At 34.8% G+C, this 25,314-nt stretch overlaps 1 protein-coding gene across 1 annotated transcript in view; it reads left to right on the top strand.

Annotated features, from left to right (window-relative positions):
* LOC143256529 (proton myo-inositol cotransporter-like) overlaps positions 1–25,314 on the top strand; it is a 139,230-nt gene that overhangs the window by 107,415 nt on the left and 6,501 nt on the right. Inside the window, exons 2-8 of the mRNA XM_076513874.1 lie at positions 2,842–3,001; positions 7,207–7,421; positions 10,090–10,201; positions 11,764–11,927; positions 13,718–13,832; positions 20,497–20,738; positions 24,350–24,502. Of these exons, the coding sequence (XP_076369989.1) occupies positions 2,842–3,001; positions 7,207–7,421; positions 10,090–10,201; positions 11,764–11,927; positions 13,718–13,832; positions 20,497–20,738; positions 24,350–24,502 (1,161 nt within the window). The remainder of the gene's footprint in view (positions 1–2,841; positions 3,002–7,206; positions 7,422–10,089; positions 10,202–11,763; positions 11,928–13,717; positions 13,833–20,496; positions 20,739–24,349; positions 24,503–25,314) is intronic.

Here is a 25,314-nt window from a genome sequence, read left to right as displayed (position 1 = left end):
TTAGTATTACATAAGTTTTAAGTTCTTAAGTATATAAGAAAGTATTTAAAAACAGCCTCAAATTTTTACAGTATAAGAATTTGGATATTTGTTTATGAGCCGTGTCCATTCTGGATGTTTTTTTAACACCCCTAGAAAACTAAAAAAAATGTAACTCAAATATTCCTTGTAATTTTGTCATCAACTTTCTGATACAATATTTTATATCCTTCAATCTTGTGGATCTGTACAGCAATCAATTAAAATTGAGAAACCACTTTCCACGCCCACCTCTGACATCCTGTAATTTATAATTTGCTAATAGGTTTTTAGGCCGATTTCCATTAACTTTATAACCAATAGAAAGCCTAGATTTCAAATGCTTTATTGTATAGAACACTTGAACTCGAAAAATATTTCTAACAGAGATAATAATCGTTTATTTACACACACATACATAAGATTTTGTACAATTATAAATGTATATAAATCGATCAAAATAAATTAAATGCACGAAAGCGACTGAGTTATAATAGAAAGGTCAAACTTATATAGTTGTTTTATATATAAACATTCAAATTGTATAAAAAGATATGAAAACGAGTAGTAAAACAGAAATAAATTATCATAAAATCTTAATATATTATGCTAGTGTATTTAATTATTCGGACTTTGATAGTGGAAAATATAAGGAATACAAACAGAAATATAAACATTAACAACTAATTTTCCACCTGTCTGTAATACTAACTGTTCATAATTGATAACACATGCAACACATTTTGACATGGTATATTATTTTAAGGTATATTATAAATAAGAATCCATCCTAAGTGAGATTTGAACCCAGTGTTTTAGGAAAAGCCACACACACACACACACGCACACACACACATATATATATATACATGTGCTATTTTCTCTTCTCAGGGACTTGGCATGGCCAGGTAGTTAGAGCCCTAGACTCGGAATCCGAAGGTTGCGGGTTTGAATCTCCGTCACACCAAATATGCTCGCCCTTTCAGCCGTGGGGGCGTTATAATATGATTATAGCTACCTTCTCCCTAGTATTTCATGACTAAATTATGGATGGCAAGGGCAGGTAGCGTTCGTGTGGATTTGCGTAAACTTCCACACAAACCAAATCCTCTTGTCAATTTCTCTTTTTCCCCCTAGGCTCCTAACTCATCAGCTTTGACTTTGAGGCAGTGGAGAGCAGTTCGTCATTAAAGTTATCGAGGAATATTTATGAAATGTATCAAAATATATGCTACACTTGTCAAGTCTAGTTGAGATAAAAATCAAACAATATAACCTTGTTTCGTGTCGGTTCTTGTACTATTTGTTTGTTTGTTGCCTAACGCAAAGCTACACGATGGGCATCTGTGCTGTGTTCACCACTGGCGATCCAGTCAACAGTAGTAACACAGTTTAGAGTTTTTTAACAGCTTTTAATTAAAAACATGTACAAAGTTGCTATTTTTACGACGACTTTTGTTTAGATGTGTTCAGCCCCCAGTGGTACAGTGGTGAGTTTCGATATCTGCGGTGGCCAGAGTACAGAGATCGCGCTGTGTAGCTCTGTTCTTAAACTGAAAACAACTAAGATCTATTAAAGCACTCGACTCGTAATCCGAGGGTCACGGGTTCGAATCCCGTCACATGAAACATAATCGCCCTTTCAGCTATGGGGGCGTCATAATGGTACGGTCAATCCCACTATTCGACGGTAAAAGAGTAGCCCAAGAGTTGGCGGTGGGTGGTGATGACTAGCTGCCTCCCGTCTAGTCTTACACTGCTAAATTAGGGACAGCTAGCACAGATAGCCCTCGTGGAACTTTGCGTGAAATTTAAAAACCAAAACAAACAACGCTAAAATCCGGACAGAGCTCGATTTTTAAAGAGGACGGCGCGCAAACAGCTCATTGTGTAGCTTCGCGCTAAAAACAAATCCTTTGGATAGGCCAATTAAAAAATAAATATATGAAACCAAAATAAAATACTTTAAATGACCCCCTTTTTCACACTACTAAATAGTGTACGGAGCGAAGAAAACACCATTAACAGAAGTAGACAGTGATGTCTTGGTCACAGTACCAAGCAATGATTGTTACTTATAACGGTACCTATTCTCTGAGCTCTTGGGGACTTAGCAAAGTGTTAACACTTTAACAGTCTGCTCGACTTTATACTTGGGATGTTATGGCCATAAAACCGTAGGAATGATATTAAATAAATACTATATGCACACAAGTATTAGTTTTGTCTCTATAAATAAGCTCATATCACTTGCACATATGTTCATGTGATCCAGGTTTGTTTGCTTCAAGGAAGTACTGCTTAACTGGACAAAACCCCTAGTTGACCCCTGATCTAGCTTCACCTCGTTTAAACCTTCGTGGATGAACATAAAATCTTTTCACATACACTAAACTCTTATAACTAAGACTATTAGCCGCAGTCCAATAAATGTTCTCTTCTTTGTCATATTTTTTTCCAACAATTATTTTTAAAATAAACTCGGAAACAAATTGTACTTCCCTCTAGATGTATTCAGTGGCGAGTATAGAGTGATATTAAGCTTACGTGGAACTAGAATTCAAAGCTACCAATATGTAACAAACTACGAGATTTCAAAGTTTTATAAAAAAACAAACAACTGAAACATCTACATTTAAAATTAGGGAAAGGAAAGCTAGGTCGTGTGAAAATTGTTCAGTTGAAACGTTAATCAAATCTGCTGTTATTCACGTTACTTCTCATCTCTTTCCGTTTGTAGCAATTAGCTGCGATTATTTTTAAATGCCTCTTTATAGTGTATTTTTCAGTTAACAGTTTGGTAATTAACTCTGTGCATTTTAGGCCTAACCTCAACGACGGTGCCCGTGTATATCTCTGAAGTCTCACCACCAGAATTTCGAGGAAGACTTGTAACACTGAACTACTGCTTTTTAACTGGTGGGCAGTTTGTAGCTGGCATCATCGATGGAGCATTTTCTAATGACGAAACAAATGGATGGAGGTTAGCATTATTTATTGTCCACATGTGTACCCTCTTATCTTAACAACAGCAAAGAAAATATATTGAGTCTCTCCTATTCCTGGAAGTTAATAAACAATAGAAATGAAAGTACGGTTTTCAGTAAAAGATTGGACAAATCACGTGATTTTGACAAGCGGAAATTGAGTCATTAGTCATATTGACGTTATCGACCAGTGCAAAGAATTGTTCCTGACGTCCACGTGCCATCTTATTGTCTATATTTTTTATTCTGACACCTTTTATATAACCCGGAATTACTTCCGATTTAATTACAAGAGTTGGAACAGATAATAGCATCAATTACCAATAACCTTTCTTTTGCGACGTTCAGAGTTCATCAACAGACAACACATATGTTCCATTTTAATCCGGGATTAAGATTTGTTGAACATAAAATTAGTTGAGGGAAGTTATAACAATCAATTCCTTGTTCCTTCGCGTATCACAGACATCGTATTTCGACTTTGTCGTATAACTTTGCAGTTAAGAGCACTTATAAATTTTACTATGTCTTTATAACTCAGGCTTAAGTTACACTTTATGCAAACGTAACATTTGGTGAAAATGTTATTAAAATCTCCGTGAATAAGTTTCAAAGAAAGAGAATCAAGGTGGCATGTATAGTACGTGTTTACTTCCAAACCACCAGGTGGCATGTATAGTACGTGTTTACTTCCAAACCACCAGGTGGCATGTATAGCACGTGTTTACTTCGAATCCACCTGGTGGCATGTATAGTACGTGTTTACCCCCAAACCACCTGGTGGCATGTACAGCACGTGCTTACTTCCAAACCACCAGGTGGCATGTATATCACGTGTTTACTTCCAAACCACCAGGTGGCATGTATAGCACGTGGTGTTTACTTTCAAACTACCAGGTGGCATGTATAGCATGTGTTTACTTCTAAACTACCTGGTGGCATGTATAGTACGTGTTTACTTCCAAACCACCTGGTGACATGTATAGCACATGTTTACTTCCAAACCACCTGGTGGCAAGGGAATGGCTTACAAGTCAGTCTGCGGGGTAAAGGTAAGATGACAATCCGGAGAAAAAAACTGAAAGAGAAGGACTTGAAATATCTAGAGCACACAAAGTAGTATCGACACACCACACTCTGTCAGTATGTAAATGTAAACCTGAATAAACAGATAATCTAATACATGCCTGGTTGAATCAACAGATAATCTTATACATGCCTGGCTGAATAAACAGATAACCTAATACATGCCCGGCTGAATAAACAGATAATCTAATAGATGCCTGGCTGAATAAACAGATAATCTAATATATGACTGCCTGTATAACCAGATAATATAATAGATGACTGACTGAATTAAAAGATAATCTAATAGATAACTGTCTGAATAAACAGATAATTCAATAGATGACTGGCTGAATAAATAGATAATCTCACAGATGGCTGGCTGAGTAAACTGATAAGCTAATAGATAACTGGCTGAATAAACAGATAATATAATAGATGATTGGCTGAATTAAGAGTTAAACGAATAGATGACTGGCTGAATAAACATAATTTAATAGATAACAGGATGAATAAATATATAATCTAATAGACGACTGGCTGAATAAAAAACAGATAATATAATACACGACTGGCTGAATAAAAAACAGATAATATAATACACGACTGGCTGAATAAAAAACAGGTAATATAATAGATGACTGGCTGAATAAATAGATAATGTAATTTGTAAGTTCAAGTCATTTGAATTTTCATCATGTTGTTATTCACTGATTTCTCATTTACTATTTTACATTTATAATAAGCTTTAGAACTATAGTTGTCAGGGAAAATTAACTCCTTAAACATCCCCCCCTTCCGCTTTTCTATTTCAGGTATTGGTCGTGATATAAAAGATACGTTAGTTAATGGAGAAAGCATTTTAGATAGGGAGTGGTATACATTTTTGAGAAGGCCTTGGCAATCACTAGATCCTAAGACATTATATATGCTTTGAAGTGATCTGGAATAAGCTCCAAGTAAACATCGTATGTCCAGTCTGTCTGAAGTAAAGAAAATAGATTCAAATTAGAATGTACCTTCCAGAAATGGCTTGACGTTTGGAGTGCTGGACTTGCAATTTGCAGGTCACCGATTTGACACCCATCATCATACACACTCGCTCATTCAGTTGGAGTGGCATTTATAATATGAAGATCAATCCCACTAGCAGGCTCATTACAATTAACTCCCATATTTTTAGTTTTAGCCCTAACAGTTTGAGCTTCTCCTGATGTCCTGCTGTCATTTCCTACAACCTACACCAGGCATCAGCATAGGAGTTAGAGGCTATGTCTGTGAGCGGATGTAGGGCTACATTACGTTACAAACTTGAATTCTTTTTTAGGACCACCACGGGCCGGGTGGATGTGATATTTTGTTTGGGGACTGAGGACCGGGTCCGGCCCGCGGGCCGTATGTTGCCGACCCGTGATCTACACTTATCTTTATCTAACGCCTCTACTTTAATTATGATAAACGCTAACATTTCCTCCAACCTACGGTCCAGCATGGACACATTGTTAAGGCACTTGACTCGTAACCTGAGGTTCGCGGATTCGAATCTGCGTCACTTCAAACATGCTCGCCCTTTGAGCCGTGAAGTTGTTATGATGTAACGGTTAATTCCACTCTTCGTTGGTAAAAGAGTAGCCCTAGAGTCGGCGGGTGGTTTATGACTAACTGCTTTCCATGCAGTTTTACACGCATAGCCCCCGTGTAGCTTTGCGCGAAATTAAAAAAAAAACGAACTCATACAAACTGTACATACAAATTTCACACCTTCATTTACTGTGTATTTTAAAAATGCACACAGGTCCCGGGTTTCCATTACCATGAGTATGATATTGTTATGATAAAAATCTGTAATTATGAATGTGAAATTATGATTTCTTAGGACAGGGACTACTTTTGAAACGGGCCCGGCATGGCTAGGTGGGTTAAGGCGTTCGACTCGTAATCCGAGGGTTGCGGGTTCGAATCCCGGTCGCACCAAACATGCGCGCCCTTTCAGCCGTGGGGACGTTATAATGTGTCGGTCAATCCCACTATTCGTTGGTAAAAGAGTTGAATGGTGGGTGGTGATGACTAGCTGCGTTTCCTCTTGTCTTACACTGCTAAATTAGGGACGGCTAGTGTAGATAGCCTTCGAGCAGCTTTGGCCCGGTATGGCCAAGCGTGTTAAGGCGTACGACTCCTAATCTGAGGGTCGCGGGTTCGCATCCCCGTCGCGCCAAACATGCTCGCCCTCCCAGCCGTGGGGGCATTATAAAGTGGCGGTCAATCCCACTATTCGTTGGTAAAAGAGTAGCCCAGGAGTTGGCGGTGGGTGGTGATGACTAGCTGCTTTCCCTCTAGTCTTACACTGCTAAATTAGGGACGGCTAGCACAGATAGCTTTCGAGTAGCTTTGCGCGAAATTAAAAACAAACAAACAAACAAACTTTTGAAACGTAATCACCCTAAATATGATCTTTCCTTTCTTTCCACAATGTAGCTTGTTAACATTCTTTAACTACTTTTTCTGCGGTGATTTGTAGAAACTCAGATGATCAAGTATTTCTTTCGTTCGCTTCTTTTAAAGATGCTGAACAGAAGCTTGTGTTTATTACAATGTGAACGACTACCAGCTGGGGCGGGAAGCAACACGAGCTCGATGTTGACATCGACTTGTGTCGAATTAGTTAGACGGAAAAAGTCTAAGTTTCGTCAATCAAATCCGAGAAGAAAGAGACAATACATTTGAGACTTTTCCATTTGTTTATTCGATTATTCAAGATTCGTTAAATAACCGAACACAGCCGTAAAATAAACAAATTATAAATGTGTAATAATAACAGATATAATGTATTACACAGAATAATTGTCTGTCGGAAAGTGAGGCACGTGTCAGTTGAGAGGTTTGTGAAATGACTTGGTAATCGGAACGTTTCAAATTTAAACACTCAGGCTGACTGGAAGGTAGAAACTCATGTTTAATATGCAATAAATCTAGGGTTATAGACGTTTTCTTATACTCAGAATTATCACTTTAGGGGCTATTTATATCATTAAAAAACTATTGGTGTTATTGGTATTTTTTTATTTTAATGAATTGGGGATTGGGGAAATCATAAGACCACGTAAATCGTAAATTAAAGAAAGACATTTTTTTCCAGATTTATGCTCGGATTAGCAGCATTACCTTCCTTTATCCAGTTTTTTGGCTTTCTCATGATGCCTGAGTCCCCGCGGTGGCTGATGGCTCAAGGTAAATACCAGGAAGCATTGGAGGTTCTAAAAAGTGTACATGGACAAACATCTCACGCAAAGGAAGAATTTGATTCAATTAAAGCGAACTACGTAGAAACAGAACGAGAAATGGAAAACACAGGCAAGTTTCAAGCCTTTCGTTATCAAGAATATTAAATAAAAAAATTCTGAATTAATAAATTGTGTCGTACTTTTGATAGATGGCAGCACTTATAATCGTTCGATTATTACAAATTTTAACTTTTTTTTTTAAAGCTGTATTATATTTGTATAGAGTTTTTCACGTGCAATTGCTATTTTATAATAAATTCTTGTACCGGTACATTTTTAATAATTTCAAAGAATGATATATAACTAATAAACTGTTAATGTGTACTTTTCAAATTTAATACTTTAGCTTAAATTGCAATTTGTTTTTGAAAGTTGTCGAAAGTAAGATAAAAGCAATTATTTAAGTAACGAATAATACTGTTTCCAGAATTGTTAAAAAACTATTTAATCCTAATGTTATTGAATATTTACGTTCCTTTCAGTTATGACAAATAAGCTGTTAATACCAATATAATTAAGTTAAGAAAATATTTTGATATTTTGAAGTTGTACGTGGATCAGTGAGGAATATTACAGACACTCTTGCTGTGGAATCACTTCGCTACATCGTAACGAACTAGTAACGTTTGACAAGAAATTCAGATGAAATACATCAGCTGAACATCAACTATCCTGCTTTCAACATCAACTTCTCGTTTGTTAAGAGTTTACATCAGAATAGACGATTTCAGGGTTTTACGATCCAGTGAGCGCCATTGTTTTCTCCTATAGTTTTCACAGGCGCAAGTAATATTACACTCTTTGAATTTACCGACAAAATAAGAGGATATATATAATGCTCAGTTTAGTCTTAGAAGCCCACAAACGCATCTTTCAAAACATTCCAATATACAGATCGTAACGTCCTCTTTTCCTACATTCTAGGTATATACTGTTCATAAAAACCTAAATTTCATGACAGAAGTTTTTAATAAGGGAGAAGCCCATGGCTAACTCGATTAAAGGGCGACATAATCAGTATCGACTCCATGAGCAAACTCTCATTTTCTAAACTTAGTAGAGTGAATCTTCTCACTTAGTTACAACTTTATTTCTGTTTACTTGGCAAAAAGTGCCTCCTGCCGGCCAGAATGGTTGTTTAATAACATTTCAGAATTCTCTAAGACTCTGAAAACCGTTTCTTCTTATTTATTAAAGAATGATAAGTTGCTGAAGTTTTGAGAAATAATTTGTGTTTAACTCCCTCTTAAAGTTATTGTTTTAAGATTTTTTTGTTTGAGGTAAAGATTACGCGATTTAATTTTTTCTGCAGAACTAAAACATAGCATTTTATTTTTCTAGAAAATTATTGTATGTTCCGCAGCGTCAGTGTATATGTTGTCAAATTACTGGCTAAAATTTTTCGATCAATATGAATTGGGGTCCTGAATCGAAATCGCACGTTCCATTCAATCTTTGTTCGCATGCGCTAAAAGAAAAAAAAATCTTGAAATTACTCTCACATGCATTTCTATAATGATAAATTATAGTTTTATCTGTATTCCATCATTTATTTAACGAAATTTATTTTGTACTGTTATAATAAAATAAAGTTATATAATCTCCCCAAAAACAATCTTACGTATCATTTAAACAAAATATCTGAACTATATCCACAAAGCAACTATTGTTTAACCTGAAAGAAATCAGTAAACACAGTTTCTGTGACATACTTTAATTTTAAGATCGATACGACAAAATTAAATAAACATTTAGCATATTAAATGTTTTCGAATCTACATACTTGTACCTGCATTGGGTCAAGTTACTTCAATCAATTTCAGAAGAGAATAATACTAATAATCTCTTCGTAGAGTTATTTGTTATTTTACTTGTGGTGCGTCTTTATCTTTATAACTCCACGAGAAAAGTTTTATTTCCCACAAACAAGAGTGGTATGAGATAGCTGGAAGATATTTTTCACTTCGAAGTAACGTTAATGACCAAGCATCAATATAAATCATCTCCTGTATCCAAAACGAGGCTCGTACTTATTGAGAAAATTTATCATTAGGCGCTATCTTTTTTGGATATTCAATAAATTCAGCACTCTTTCATTTTATAATAGAAATAACGGGGAAGTTCTAAAGGCCTTAACGACTTTGTAATGCTGCAGTATAAGCATTGATTTTAAAAGAGACAAGATGAAACTCTAGCTTAGAGGGAACTAGTAACCAAAACAGGATTTGTTCCTGCTTGGATGTGTATATATATATATATATGTATGAAACTGCAATTTGGAAAATTCCTAACTTGGAACACAACACATTCGGTTTATTGTTCACGATTGTGGTTAACATTTGATTGGTAAAAATCGTAGAATGTTGAGGGATCGTGGATAAAAACTGGCCCGACCCACATTATAACTTTATAAAGTTATTCTTGTAACTTTTGGCCTTTGATGTGTTTTCAAAGGGAAGTGGACACCACTTGTTTGACTGATGAAAGAAGACTGTTTATAAATTCAATGTGTCTATTGTATCTTAATATGTGCGGCTTTCATTAAGTCGAGGTTTATGTAGTAGTTAACATGAATGAGTTGAACAGTCGAGGTTTATGTAGTAGTTAACATGAATGAGTTAAACAAGTGTTGTTTTTATTGATGCAGATTTACTTTTGTAAACAAGAACAACAAACAAAATTTCATATGTGATGTGTTGCAATATTTATTAGCAATAATCGAATTTAATGATTTGCAGGTTCCGGACCCATAATTCTTCAGGTTTTCCGAAACCCTGCTGTTAAACGTGCTCTCACAATTGGCTGTCTCCTTCACCTCACCCACCATTTCGTTGGCAGTAACACAGTCACGTGAGTTATGCGCATGCTTATACTAATTCAATAAAGATATCGAGTAGTACTTATTTGTTTGTTGAACTTCGCGCAACTCTACATAACAACTACGTAAGCCGTCCCTAATTTTGAAGTGAATGATTAGAGGGAAAGCAGCCACACAAAACCTCCAACTGTTAATTTTTGGGCAAGTCTTGTCAGACAAAATATTGGGAATTTACCTCATTACTCAAACCCACCACCCAAACTTGTTGGGTGCGATTTTTGTCTGCGTAACGGAATACGAACCATGGACCCTCAAGTCTGACAGGCGAACCACTGGGATCCATTCTTCCAACATTGAGTATGTTTGTATGTTTTCTGATAGCAAAGCCACATCGGGCTATCTGCTGAGTCCACCGAGGGGAATCGAACCCCTGATTTTAGCGTTGTAAATCGGAAGACTTATTGCTGTAACAGTGGAGGACTCAGCATCGACTAACATGATATATTTTTATTTAGAGTTGTAATTATCATCGTAAAATTCTTCCGCTCCACACATAGAAAGCCTGTGTTTTTTAGAAACAAAAGACAGGAAATAGGACATTACTTATATGAAAGCTTTGTTATTTATTATTTATAATCATAATGCACTTGATTGTACATCACATTGTTATATTCACTAAAGTATCACGCGGAACCGTATTCACAGATATGTAATATAGATGCGATAATTACGGTGAATTACACGAGAGTTTACATTCGCTGAAGATTTGCGTGTTAATTGAGTTATTAATCCAAACACTACGCTAGCTTAGGAACAGAAGAGCAGTAGCTATCAAAAGACTGTTTCACGTAATTCAAATATTAGCGCCATTAAAGGTTTCGTTTGTGATGAAACGTCAAAGCGTTTCCTTAACATGAATGTTTATCACAATATTCTGTCGTCAGATTCGGTATATGGTTACACGTTATTCAAGAAAGCTGTCTCATCGTATCCTTGAAGACTTTTTTTTTGTTGTTGTTCAAATACACGCCAGTAGAAAGTATTGTTTTGTTTTTTGAATTTCGCACAAAGCTACTCGAGGGCTATCTGCGCTAGCCGTCCCTAATTTAGCAGTGTAAGACTAGAGGGAAGGCAGCTAGTCATCACCACCCACCGCCAACTCTTGGGCTACTCTTTTACAAACGAATAGAGGGATTGACCGTCACATTATAACGCCCTACGGCTGAAAGAGCGAGCATGTTTGGCGCGACTGGGATGCGAACCCGCGACCCTCGGATTGCGAGTTGCACGCCTTAACACGCTTGGCCATGTCGGGCCCAGAAAGTATTTATATACGTGTATGAGAACATCTTTAAACTGCGTCTTCACTATTCAACGAATCGTCAGAACTTGTGTTCACCAACAAATTTCTCACTTTGTTATTTATGTTCATTGGATTAATCATACTTAATAGTGCTGTTATTGGTTGATTATAACGACTCTAAATAATAATTGGTGAAACCACAACTTCTTTTGCTATTGGTTCGTTTATTACTTTTGTAGTCGTATCAAATAGAAATCTTAACGAAATCACATTTATCATTCCTGTCGTCAGATTCTATGGAGCCTCTGTTATTGAAATGTGTGGAATAAGGCAGAGTTCGTCAATCGTTTGGTTAACGGCAGTGATCGCTGTAGTTAATCTATGCTGTTCCTTCCCTGGTCTGGTTTTGGTTGAAAAAATCGGAAGAAGGCCACTTACACTCTTCAGTCTAGCAGGTAAGCGATTACAAAATGTGATTTGGCTTTCTTTGTTCTTGAGTTACCTGTAGCGAGATTATTTTTTAAAGAAATTTACTGGATTACTTAACATAATTTAGAATCACGAGTGTTTTAATTTGTAAACGACCTTTTGTTTTCTTCTGTTTAACGAAATTATCAAATGTTTATCTGTTTACTTAAAAATGAAGAATAAATACAAGTTTTTGTGCTTAAACATTATTTCGCTGAAAGGAGGTCGAAGAACATTTGAAGAGGCCACATGTGTTTAACCACTCGCACCACTATACAGTAGCGTGTTGTCTGTTAGTAAGTCGCATAAAGGGCATTAAACGTTGTAATTTGTACTGTCGTGACGTCCGTAAAATGTGTGTATTTCGTGAATCACGAGAAGGATTATGTTGGCTATGACACAGCATGACCTGAACGTAAAAAAAAATCTAGTAATAAAAATAAATATTCGTTACTCCTAATTTGGTTTCATTTACTCCTGAAACCCTTTCTGGAAACCTGCGGAAGTGGGTCTAGTTTTAAGGTTATATAGAAATAACGTTAATTAAATATTTTGAAATGACACAAGTCTGTTATGTGATGAACTGAATATTTAAGTTTGAAATGCAAGATTGTATAGCACATCTATCTATGCTCTAAAAACGCTGGTCTGAAAATCATTTGTCGTGTGAGTCTTTAGAAATCATGATAAACTCTAGTTCCCCACTCAGAATTAAACCTAAACATGGAGTTTTATTCTGAACTTTTGTAATATAATGAGTATTAAAGACCGTATATGATTATCTGATTATGTAATTATGTTTCACTTGTCTTAACTTCAAAGAACAGAATGTTACTTCAGATTGTTAACGTTTCACTTGTCTTAACTTCAAACAACAGAATGTTACTTCAGATTGTTAACGTTTCACTTGTCTTAACGTCAAACAACAGAATGTTACTTCAGATTGATAACGTTTCACTTGTCTTAACGTCAAACAACAGAATGTTACTTCAGATTGATAACGTTTCACTTGTCTTAACTTCAAATAACAGAATGTTACTTCAGATTGTTAACGTTTCGCTTGTAATGATGTACTTCAAAATATTAGTTTCTTGTCATTGGTACGTTAGGCCCAGCATGGTCAGGTTGGTTAAGGCGTTCGACCTTGGGGGCGTTATAATGTTACGATCAATCCCACTATTCGTTGGTAAAAGAGTAGCCTAAGAGTTGGCGGTGGGTGGTGATGAGTAGCTGCTTTCCCTCTAGTCTTACACTGCTAAATTAGGGACGGCTAGCGCAGATAGCCCTCGTGTACCTTTGCGCGAAATAAAAAATAAACAAACATTGGTACGTTAAGTGTTAGAATGTATTTTGGTTCATGTTTTGGAGTAATACGCTTATTTCTAAAGTTTAGTTTCTTGTCATTGTTAAGTTCAGTGTTAGAATAAGGTTTGATTCATGTTTTGGTGTAACATGCTCTGGTCAAAAGTTTAGTTTCTTGCCATTGCTAACTTCTGTGTTAGAATGTATTTGGTTTATGTTTTGGCGTAACAAGCTTAGGTCAAAAGTTTAGTTTCTTGCCATTGCTAAGTTCAGTGTTAGAATGTGTTTTGGTTCATGTTTTAGAGTGACACGCTTACTTTAGAAGCATTACAGAAAGATGCCTAGATATGCTTATAATAATTTAAACATGATACTCTGAGATGTAACTGCATCACATTAAAAAGTAAACGTTCTTGAAAATAAACACCATATTAAAGAACCTTATATAGAATTATCTTAACCTTGTTATTTGCAGGGGTAAGCTTCAGTCTCGGGATAATGGCAGTTGGATTTCAACTAGCTAACGTCCACTCCCCACAGATACAAATAAATGACACCAGTGGGTCTGACACCGTTTGTTCTTCGTACAGGTGAATAGCTTGAGTTTATTAATTAGCTTTAGAGAGTAGCACCTTCATAAGCTGTATGTATTGATAGAAATAAAACAATTTGAAGTTTTAATTTTTTTATAAAAACAATTACTTATAACGGTAGGGACAAGATGACAAAATACTTTCGTTAGCGAATATTGTTTTTGTTTGATAAAACTAAGTACAAAGAAAAGAAAACAGCAATTGTATTTTAATATGATGTTTTTGCTCAGCCGCATTTTTTTAGAAAATTTCCTTCATTTTTTTGGAATATTCTATTGTTTCTTTAATGTTAGTCGTAGACAGTATTAGAAGAATTGTTTATATATACATATATATGTATATATGTAGCGTATTTTTATTATTTCTTAGTTTTGTTACTTACTTATAACTATGAAGGTTATTTAGCATTATTATCTTAATAAATTAGGCTTAGCATTAACCTAAAATTCATAAGCTCGCCGAATTTCGTGGGGTTATGACAAAAAATACCTCTAAAATAACTGACAAATCAATTAGTCGAAAACTGTTATAAACAAGAATGATATAAAGACTGGATATGTTTTTAGTTCTGATCTGTGCAAACAGAATACTTTAATCAGAAATTAATCATAATAATTCGACAGATGTAAGTATGAGTAGGCCTGCATGAGGATATTTGTCGAAACTGAGTTCGTGAAAAATATTAAAACTTATCTTCTGCCTGGACTTATTTTCGTTTTAATAGCATAAAAGGTTTATAATGATATAATTTGAAAAGTCCATACAGTGGATCTGAAGAAGACAAACAAACCTTGTTAAGTTTATTTTGGAAAATAAAAAATACTTTTAAATCCTTTGGCGATTTGCCAGAGATACGTCAGGCGTACAACGGGTTAAAAAAAATGTTTGTCCGAGATAAGTCGCCCAAATAATTTGTTGAAGTATTTTTAATTGTTTGCCCGAATATATTCGCATTTTACCGTGTATTAAAATGGGCTATAAAAAGAACACAATCAAAGTTTAAAATGCACAGTAAAATTTTTTTTTATATTTGACCAACGGTCAATATTAAAAACATACACGTTTCTCTAATTTTACATTATCATCATCAGGTATAAAAACCTACACTTTTCTCTAGTTTTACACTATCATCATCAGGTATAAAAACCTACACTTTTCTCTAGTCTTACATTATCATCATCAGGTATAAAAACCTACACTTTTCTCTAGTTTTACACTATCATCATCAGGTATAAAAACCTACACTTTTCTCTAGTTTTACTCTATCATCATCAGGTATAAAAACCTACATGTTTCTCTAGGTTAACGCTATCATCATCAGATATAAAAACCTACACTTTTCTCTAGTTTTACACTATCATCATCAGGTATAAAAACCTACACTTTTCTCTAGTTTTACTCTATCATCATCAGGTATAAAAACCTACATGTTTCTCTAGGTTAACGCTATCATCATCAGATATAAAAACCTACACTTTTCTCTAGTTTTACACTATCATCATCAGGTATAAAAACCTACACTTTTCTCTAGTTTTACTCTATCATCATCAGGTATAAAAACCTACACTTTTCTCTAATTTTACACTATCATCATCAGGTATAAAAACCTACATGTTTCTCTAGGTTAACGCTATCATCATCAGGTATAAAAACCTACATGTTTCTCTAGGTTAACGCTATCATCATCAGGTATAAAAACCTACACGTTTCTCTAGTTTTACACTATCATCATCAGGTATAAAAACCTACACGTTTCTCTAGTTTTACTCTATCATCATCAGGTATAAAAACCTACATGTTTCTCTAGGTTAACGCTATCATCATCAGGTATAAAAACCTACACTTTTCTCTAGTTTTACACTATCATCATCAGGTATAAAAACCTACACGTTTCTCTAGTTTTACACTATCATCATCAGGTATAAAAACCTACACTTTTCTCTAGTTTTACTCTATCATCATCAGGTATAAAAACCTACATGTTTCTCTAGGTTAACGCTATCATCATCAGGTATAAAAACCTACACTTTTCTCTAGTTTTACTCTATCATCATCAGGTATAAAAACCTACACTTTTCTCTAGTTTTACACTATCATCATCAGGTATAAAAACCTACACTTTTCTCTAATTTTACACTATCATCATCAGGTATAAAAACCTACACTTTTCTCTAGTTTTACACTATCATCATAAGGTATAAAAACCTACACGTTTCTCTAGTTTTACACTATCATCATCAGGTATAAAAACCTACACGTTTCTCTAGTTTTACACTATCATCATCAGGTATAAAAACCTACATGTTTCTCTAGGTTAACGCTATCATAATCAGGTATAAAAACCTACTCTTTTCTCTAGTTTTACTCTATCATCATCAGGTATAAAAACCTACACTTTTCTCTAGTTTTACACTATCATCATCAGGTATAAAAACCTACACTTTTCTCTAGTTTTACACTATCATCATCAGGTATAAAACCTACATTTTTCTCTATTTTTACACTATCATCATCAGGTATAAAAACCTACATGTTTCTCTAGGTTAACGCTATCATAATCAGGTATAAAAACCTACACTTTTCTCTAGTTTTACTCTATCATCATCAGGTATAAAAACCTACACTTTTCTCTAGTTTTACTCTATCATCATCAGGTATAAAAACCTACACTTTTCTCTAGTTTTACACTATCATCATCAGGTATAAAAACCTACACTTTTCTCTAATTTTACACTATCATCATCAGGTATAAAAACCTACACTTTTCTCTAGTTTTACACTATCATCATAAGGTATAAAAACCTACACGTTTCTCTAGTTTTACACTATCATCATCAGGTATAAAAACCTACACGTTTCTCTAGTTTTACACTATCATCATCAGGTATAAAAACCTACATGTTTCTCTAGGTTAACGCTATCATAATCAGGTATAAAAACCTACTCTTTTCTCTAGTTTTACTCTATCATCATCAGGTATAAAAACCTACACTTTTCTCTAGTTTTACACTATCATCATCAGGTATAAAAACCTACACTTTTCTCTAGTTTTACACTATCATCATCAGGTATAAAACCTACATTTTTCTCTATTTTTACACTATCATCATCAGGTATAAAAACCTACATGTTTCTCTAGGTTAACGCTATCATAATCAGGTATAAAAACCTACACTTTTCTCTAGTTTTACTCTATCATCATCAGGTATAAAAACCTACACTTTTCTCTAGTTTTACTCTATCATCATCAGGTATAAAAACCTACACTTTTCTCTAGTTTTACACTGTCATCATCAGGTATAAAAACCTACACGTTTCTCTAGTTTTACACTATCTTCATCAGGTATAAAAACCTACATGTTTCTCTAGGTTAACGCTATCATAATCAGGTATAAAAACCTACACTTTTCTCTAGTTTTACTCTACATCATCAGGTATAAAAACCTACACTTTTCCCTAGTTTTACACTATCATCATCAGGTATAAAAACCTACCCGTTTCTCTAGTTTTACACTATCATCATCAGGTATAAAAACCTGCATGTTTCTTTAGGTTAACGCTATCATCATCAGGTATAAAAACCTACACTTTTCTCTAGTTTTACTCTATCATCATCAGGTATAAAAACCTACACTTTTCTCTAGTTTTACACTGTCATCATCAGGTATAAAAACCTACACTTTTCTCTAGTTTTACACTATCATCATCAGGTATAAAACCTACATGTTTCTCTAGGTTAACGCTATCATCATCAGGTATAAAAACTTACACTTTTCTTTAGTTTTACTCTATCATCATCAGGTATAAAAACCTACACTTTTCTCTAGTTTTACACTATCATCATCAGGTATAAAAACCTGCACTTTTCTCTAGTTTTACACTATCATCATCAGGTATAAAAACCTACATGTTTCTCTAGGTTAACGCTATCATAATCAGGTATAAAAACCTACACTTTTCTCTAGTTTTACTCTATCATCATCAGGTATAAAAACTTACACTTTTCTCTAGTTTTACACTGTCATCATCAGGTATAAAAACCTAGACTTTTCTCTAGTTTTACACTATCATCATCAGGTATAAAAACCTACATGTTTCTCTAGGTTAACGCTATCATATTTAGGTATAAAAACCTACACTTTTCTCTAGTTTTACTCTATGATCATCAGGTATAAAAACCTACACTTTTCTCTAGTTTTACTCTATCATCATCAAGTATAAAAACCTACACTTTTCTCTAGTTTTACTCTATCATCATCAGGTATAAAAACCTACACTTTTCTCTAGTTTTACACTATCATCATCAGGTATAAAAACCTACACTTTTCTCTAGTTTTACACTATCATCATCAGGTATAAAAACCTACATGTTTCTCTAGGTTAACGTTATCATAATCAGGTATAAAAACCTACACTTTTCTCTAGTTTTACTCTATCATCATCAGGTATAAAACCTACACTTTTCTCTAGTTTTACTCTATCATCATTAGGTATAAAAACCTACACTTTTCTCTAGTTTTACACTGTCATCATCAGGTATAAAAACCTACACTTTTCTCTAGTTTTACACTATCATCATCAGGTATAAAACCTACATGTTTCTCTAGGTTAACGCTATCATCATCAGGTATAAAAACTTACACTTTTCTTTAGTTTTACTCTGTCATCATCAGGTATAAAAACCTACACTTTTCTCCAGTTTTACTCTATCATCATCAGGTATAAAAACCTACACTTTTCTCTAGTTTTACACTATCATCATCAGGTATAAAAACCTGCACTTTTCTCTAGTTTTACACTATCATCATCAGGTATAAAAACCTACATGTTTCTCTAGGTTAACGCTATCATAATCAGGTATAAAAACCTACACTTTTCTCTAGTTTTACTCTATCATCATCAGGTATAAAAACTTACACTTTTCTCTAGTTTTACACTGTCATCATCAGGTATAAAAACCTACACTTTTCTCTAGTTTTACACTATCATCATCAGGTATAAAAACCTACATGTTTCTCTAGGTTAACGCTATCATATTTAGGTATAAAAACCTACACTTTTCTCTAGTTTTACTCTATCATCATCAGGTATAAAAACCTACACTTTTCTCTAGTTTTACTCTATCATCATCAAGTATAAAAACCTACACTTTTCTCTAGTTTTACTCTATCATCATCAGGTATAAAAACCTACACTTTTCTCTTGTTTTACACTATCATCATCAGGTATAAAAACCTACACTTTTCTCTAGTTTTACACTATCATAATCAGGTATAAAAACCTACACTTTTCTCTAGTTTTACTCTATCATCATCAGGTATAAAACCTACACTTTTCTCTAGTTTTACTCTATCATCATCAGGTATAAAAACCTACACTTTTCTCTAGTTTTACACTATCATCATCAGGTATAAAAACCTACACGTTTCTCTAGTTTTACACTATCATCATCAGGTATAAAAACCTACACGTTTCTCTAGGTTAACGCTATCATCATCAGGTATAAAAACCTACAGTTTTCTCTAGTTTTACTCTATCATCATCAGGTATAAAAACCTACAGTTTTCTCTAGTTTTACTCTATCATCATCAGGTATAAAAACCTACACGTTTCTCTAGTTTTACACTATCATCATCAGGTATAAAAACCTACACTTTTCTCTAGTTTTACACTATCATCATCAGGTATAAAAACCTACATGTTTCTTTAGGTTAACGCTATCATAATCAGGTATAAAAACCTACACTTTTCTCTAGTTTTACTCTATCATCATCAGGTATAAAAACTTACACTTTTCTCTAGTTTTACTCTATCATCATCAGGTATAAAAACCTACACTTTTCTCTAGTTTTACACTATCATCATCAGGTATAAAAACCTACACGTTTCTCTAGTTTTACACTATCATCATCAGGTATAAAAACCTACACGTTTCTCTAGGTTAACGCTATCATCATCAGGTATAAAAACCTACAGTTTTCTCTAGTTTTACTCTATCATCATCAGGTATAAAAACCTACAGTTTTCTCTAGTTTTACTCTATCATCATCAGGTATAAAAACCTACACTTTTCTCTAGTTTTACACTATCATCATCAGGTATAAAAACCTACACGTTTCTCTTGTTTTACACTATCATCATCAGGTATAAAAACCTACTCGCAAAGCGGGTAGTTTTATAAGCAAACGGCTTAACTCATTGTAATCTTTGCAGGGATTGAATCTCAAATTGTATTATTACAGAAAAACGAAATATATAACTGCCTTTTTAATATCATCCTGTTAAACTTGATACAGAAGGGATTAATATATAATTTTAATACTATGTTTCGTTTGAATAACACACGTTTTAAACACAAATAATTACAAAACCATTTAAAATACACATGCTGTTAACGGACTTTTTGTTGGTTCCAGAGGTATAAAAACATACAGGAAACGAGTTTTAAGTTACCTTGGAACACGCTTTACTGATATCCTACAAAGGCGACGCTTTAAATTTATTTTTACTTGGATATAACAAAATATTAATAAAATATCAACAAAACCTCAAAACATTTGATGTACCTCTATATTAAAAATATTTGAAAGAACATCGAATTTTCTAACTTTTTCTTCTGAACCATGAAACATTGAAATGTTTTATCTTTGCTTTTTCATAGTTCCTGTTCGCAGTGTGTTAACAATCCTTATTGTGGTTACTGTTTTTTGGACCTGCCATCCGGACCGTCCAATGGAAGTTGTCTGTTGACTGATTTAGACAAACCCGATGTATCTGTCACTGGTCAATGCAACAGTTCATTGTTAGAAAATCCATTGATTTGGTCTTACCATTGGTGTCCATCAGATTATTCATGGCTGATTCTTGTTGGTCTTATACTTTATTTACTTTGTTTTTCCCCTGGTAAGTGGTCAGTTAAAAAGTACGATGCAATACAGTGATCTCGAAATTTTAATTATTTTTAATCAATGCCATGCATATTCTTGCCATCTATCGACAATTTATTGCATTTGATTCTAGGGACCGTTTTGAAAATTAACATATTTCACGAAAGGTACTTTTGAAATACTTAGTGGAATTAGTTGTGAAAAAAAAAAAAAAATCTGGCTTTTACGATCCAGAAAAATAAAACAACTTATTTCGTTAGTAAATATAATAGTTGTAAATTATTTAAGTTTGTGCTGGGTCTAATTGTTTATTGCATATATTTCAATGGATGATGCAATTTGTCAGTCATTTTTGCAGTTTATTTTAAATATTTGGTCACCATATACAATCATAAATTTAAATATTTTTTAAAACCTTTCTATACTATCGTTTAATTAAAGGTATTACATATGTAAATAGTGAAAATAAAATAAAAATTAAAAACCAAAGAGCAAATTATCTTTTTTATTTAAAAGGTTTATAACATTTAAATAAAAAGGCCTGGCATGACCAGGTAGCTTGAGGCGTTCGACTCGTAATTTGGTTCGAGTCTCTGTCGCACCAAACATGCTCGCCATTTCAGCCGTGGGGGCGTTATAATGTGACGTTCAATCTCACTATTCGCTGTTAAATGTGCAGCCCAAGAATTGACGGTGGGTGGTAATGACTAGCTGCCTTCCCTCTAGTCTTATACTGCTAAATTAGGGGGCCTGGCATGGCCAAGCGCGTAAGGCGTGCGACTCGTAATCTGAGGGTCGCGGGTTCGAATCCCCGTTACACTAAACATGCTCGCCTTTTCAACCATGAGGGCGTTATAATGTTACGGTCAATCCCACTATTCGTTGGTAAAAGAGTAGCCCAAGAGTTGGCGGTGGGTGGTGATGACTAGCTGCCTTCCCTCTAGTCTTACACTGCTAAGTTAGGGACGGCTAATGCAGATAGCCCTCGAGTAGCTTTGTGCGAAATTCCAAACAAACAAACAAACAATTCGAACTCCTATCAAATGATTATATATATTTCTAATAGAATTTGATGACGTTTTTACTAAGGTTACTGCAAACGAGAATATAAAAGTAAAACTTAAATTGGGTTAAGTTTTATCACGAGAAGAAAAGTGCCAAAATTAAGTTGAAATTTAATTTCGAAAACACCGACATCAAAAACAACTTTTGTCTCTACTCACTCTATTTTCAAATACTAGAATAAGTTACTGTTTCAGTAGATTTTTGCGCTTCGCACTTGAAAACCAAAACAAGAAATATATCTGACTTTTCTTCAGGAACGAAACACGTGCTTATAATGTATACATATATACAAGAACAAAATTCAATAATCATAAATGTTGCATTATAGATATACTAAGATATAGATATACTAAGACTTGTGTTTATGGAGCTTACACGAGTTATGCAGGTTGTAATCCAACAGTTCCTTCCATATAAAGGGTTGCTGGTTCGAAACTTCGATCATTGACGATATATACAGAAGTAAAACATAGCCGTTGCACAGAACTGTGTCAAAAGTAGAGGTGAAAGTTTCATTTACAGATTGCCAATTAATGGTTTTCTTTCTTAGAAAATGAAATTATACTTTCATATGTACCACAGTGGCACTGCGGTGCGCTTGCGAACATACAACGCTATAAACCGAGTTTCGATACTTGTAATGGGCGGAGCACGAACAGCCATTGAATGGATGGAGTTTTATCCACAAGAAAGTAAATAATACACATGCAGCCGGCTGTAATGACACGAACTATGAGTTACTTCAAAAGAGGATATAAGATTTTTCAAGTATTGTGGTGGGTTTAACAGTACCTTGTATAAATCAACATTGGAAAATACAAAGTTATCTTTTTTGTTTAAAAAAGTTGGAAAAATTTGATAGAAGGGACCCGGCATGGCCAGGTGGTTAAAACACTCGAATAGTAATCCGAGGGTCGCGGGTTCGAATCCCTGTTGCACTAAACATGCTCGCCCTCTCAGCCACGGGGACGTTATAATGTGTAGGTAAATCCCACTATTTGTTGGTAAAAGAGTAGCCCAAGAGTTGGCGGTGGGTGGTGATGACTAGCTGCCTTCCTTCTAGTCTTACACTGCTAAATTAGGGACGGCTAGCGCAGATAGCCCTAGAGTAGCTTTGCGCGAAATTCAAAAAACAAACAAACTTTTGAAACGTAATCACCCTAAATATGATCTTTCCTTTCTTTCCACAATGTAGCTTGTTAACTTTCTTTAACTACTTTTTCTGTGGTGATTTGTAGAAACTCAGATAATCCAGTATTTCTTTCGTTCGCTTCTTTTCAAGATGCGTGTGAAATAATAAGGGGGGGGGGCAAGTTCAACAAAACTCATAATTTATTATGCAACAAACATAGTTTTATACATACAAAAAGATAGTCGCTTCTATCGAACTGTGATTAGTTCCACAGCTATCTCTCTCTCAGGTCAGACTTCTGATGGACTTTCAAACGATGACTCTAAAGTAGGCCTTTACTAGTCGCTCTCCAGGTAGAAACTGTGCTAAGAAAATACTTCTGAATTGAACAGGTTAATTCAGTTTGTATTCTAAAAACAGCTGGTATGGGTATTAAAACTTTAATTAAAATAAAATACAGGAAAACGTTTCGACTTTCTTTGGTCATCTTCTGGTTAATAAAGAACCAGTCATCTTTGGAATACATATTTTACTTCAAGTGTGTTTGTCGTCATCACGAATTGATTCTGTTTCCTTTTCCAATCGAAAGTTTCTCTTCGTGACTTTTGTTCTCTCACAGAATTGATCAGTTGTAACATTCGGAAAACGTCACATCGTCTAGCAAAGAATATTACAGTCGTTGTTCTTTTCAGCCTGGATACTGTAGCCTATTACAGTATCCTCTTGAGCAAAAGAAGTGATCTTCTAGAGAAAACGAAAACTAGAATAAGGCAATGTCAACAACATTTGGACCTCGTATCCATGCTAAAAACTGAACAGAAACTAGATTAGGTAAAAATTTGAAAAATTCTCGGTACCTAAACAAGGTAGAAGACTTAGGATATCACAGGGGAAACACGTGAGTACCAGAAATGTCCAACCAGCCACTCTTAACCTAATAACGGGATTGACTGCCATTTTTATAACGCACATGAAGCTGAACGTGCAGAGCATGTTCAGTGGCATTCTACGAGTGCTATTTTTGTAGCTTCCGATACACACTAGCTACTACATCATGCACGGCCCTGTAAGTGCTACTTTTCAGTATGGTTATTTGGTCATAATTATTTTACAGGTTTGACTTACTAGGTATACTGACTCATGTGCAGCAACGAAAACTGTATGGTCAGTCGAGACCAAGAGAAACTTAAACTTCTCAACTATATTGGTCAAAATTCACAGTTTTGGGTGAATTCAAACAGCTGCGTCAGTTACTATCTCAGATACAGAGAAAATTATAGTTCACACCTAAACAGCGATACGTATTTACACATTACGTGACATGCCTTGCATTTTGCATATCCAGATTCTTGTGTTTACGTAAGCCTGATTTACACTGTCATAAGCTGTTAGTGATGTAATAAACTATGTATTAAATAAATATTTTTCAGGTATGGGTTCTATGCCCTGGACAGTGAACTCGGAGATTTACCCCTTTTGGGCCAGAAGCACCTCTTGTGCCACAACGACATCCGTGAACTGGCTAAGCAATATTGTGGTTTTTATGTTGTTCCCAAGCGTTGCCGAAATATTAAATAAGTACGGTAAGCTACTTTTGGTAACATATATCTATATTACGTTGATTTATTGTGTAATTATAAGACGTTGGTTGTTACAATGTTGGACTTAATTAGCCCTATTGTGGTCTGAAATAATATGCATGCGATTTATAATCATCCATTTGTAAATGTTTCTTGGTTGCTTTGCAATATTTCTCACACCTTACGATACATCCAGACAAAAAATGTTCGCCCTTCCAGCCGTGGGGGTGTTATAATGTGAGGGTCAATCCTACTATTCGTTTTTAAAAGAGTAGCCCAAAAGTTGGCGGTGGATGGTGATGACTAGCTGCCTTCCTTCTAGTCTTACACTGCTCAATTAGGTACAACTAGCGCAGATAGCCCTTGAGTAGCTTTGCGCGAAATCCAAACCAAACATGACGATAATAAAATTCCAGTTTCGGAACCCACAGTGAGCATAGCACCGATAACCCATTCTATAGCTTTGTCCTTAATGAAAACCATACCAATAAAAAACATAAAAACAAATATTTTTCAATTATTAAGAATTTTCGCCGTTCATGGAAAGGATTGCTAACTCCGGTGCCGAAGGTGACGGAAGCCATGTTTCCACCAACTGTCTATGTAGGTGTTTGTCAACACGATTTCTCGAAAACGACTCAATGAATTTGAACGAAAGTTCATATACACTTGGACTGTGACCCAACTTGGAAGTGAGTAGTTTTTGAAGGGTTACGGTTCAGAGCAAGGTCACGAAAATCCAAAAAACAAACACTTTGTCTTAATACGGGAACCGATTTTTCACAATATTTTTGTTCTACAACTCAGTTAAACTT

This window comes from Tachypleus tridentatus, chromosome 7, assembly GCF_004210375.1.
Source record: "Tachypleus tridentatus isolate NWPU-2018 chromosome 7, ASM421037v1, whole genome shotgun sequence".
NCBI classification, from domain to species: Eukaryota; Metazoa; Arthropoda; class Merostomata; order Xiphosura; family Limulidae; genus Tachypleus; species Tachypleus tridentatus.
This window is presented reverse-complemented; position numbering and strand designations above follow the sequence as displayed.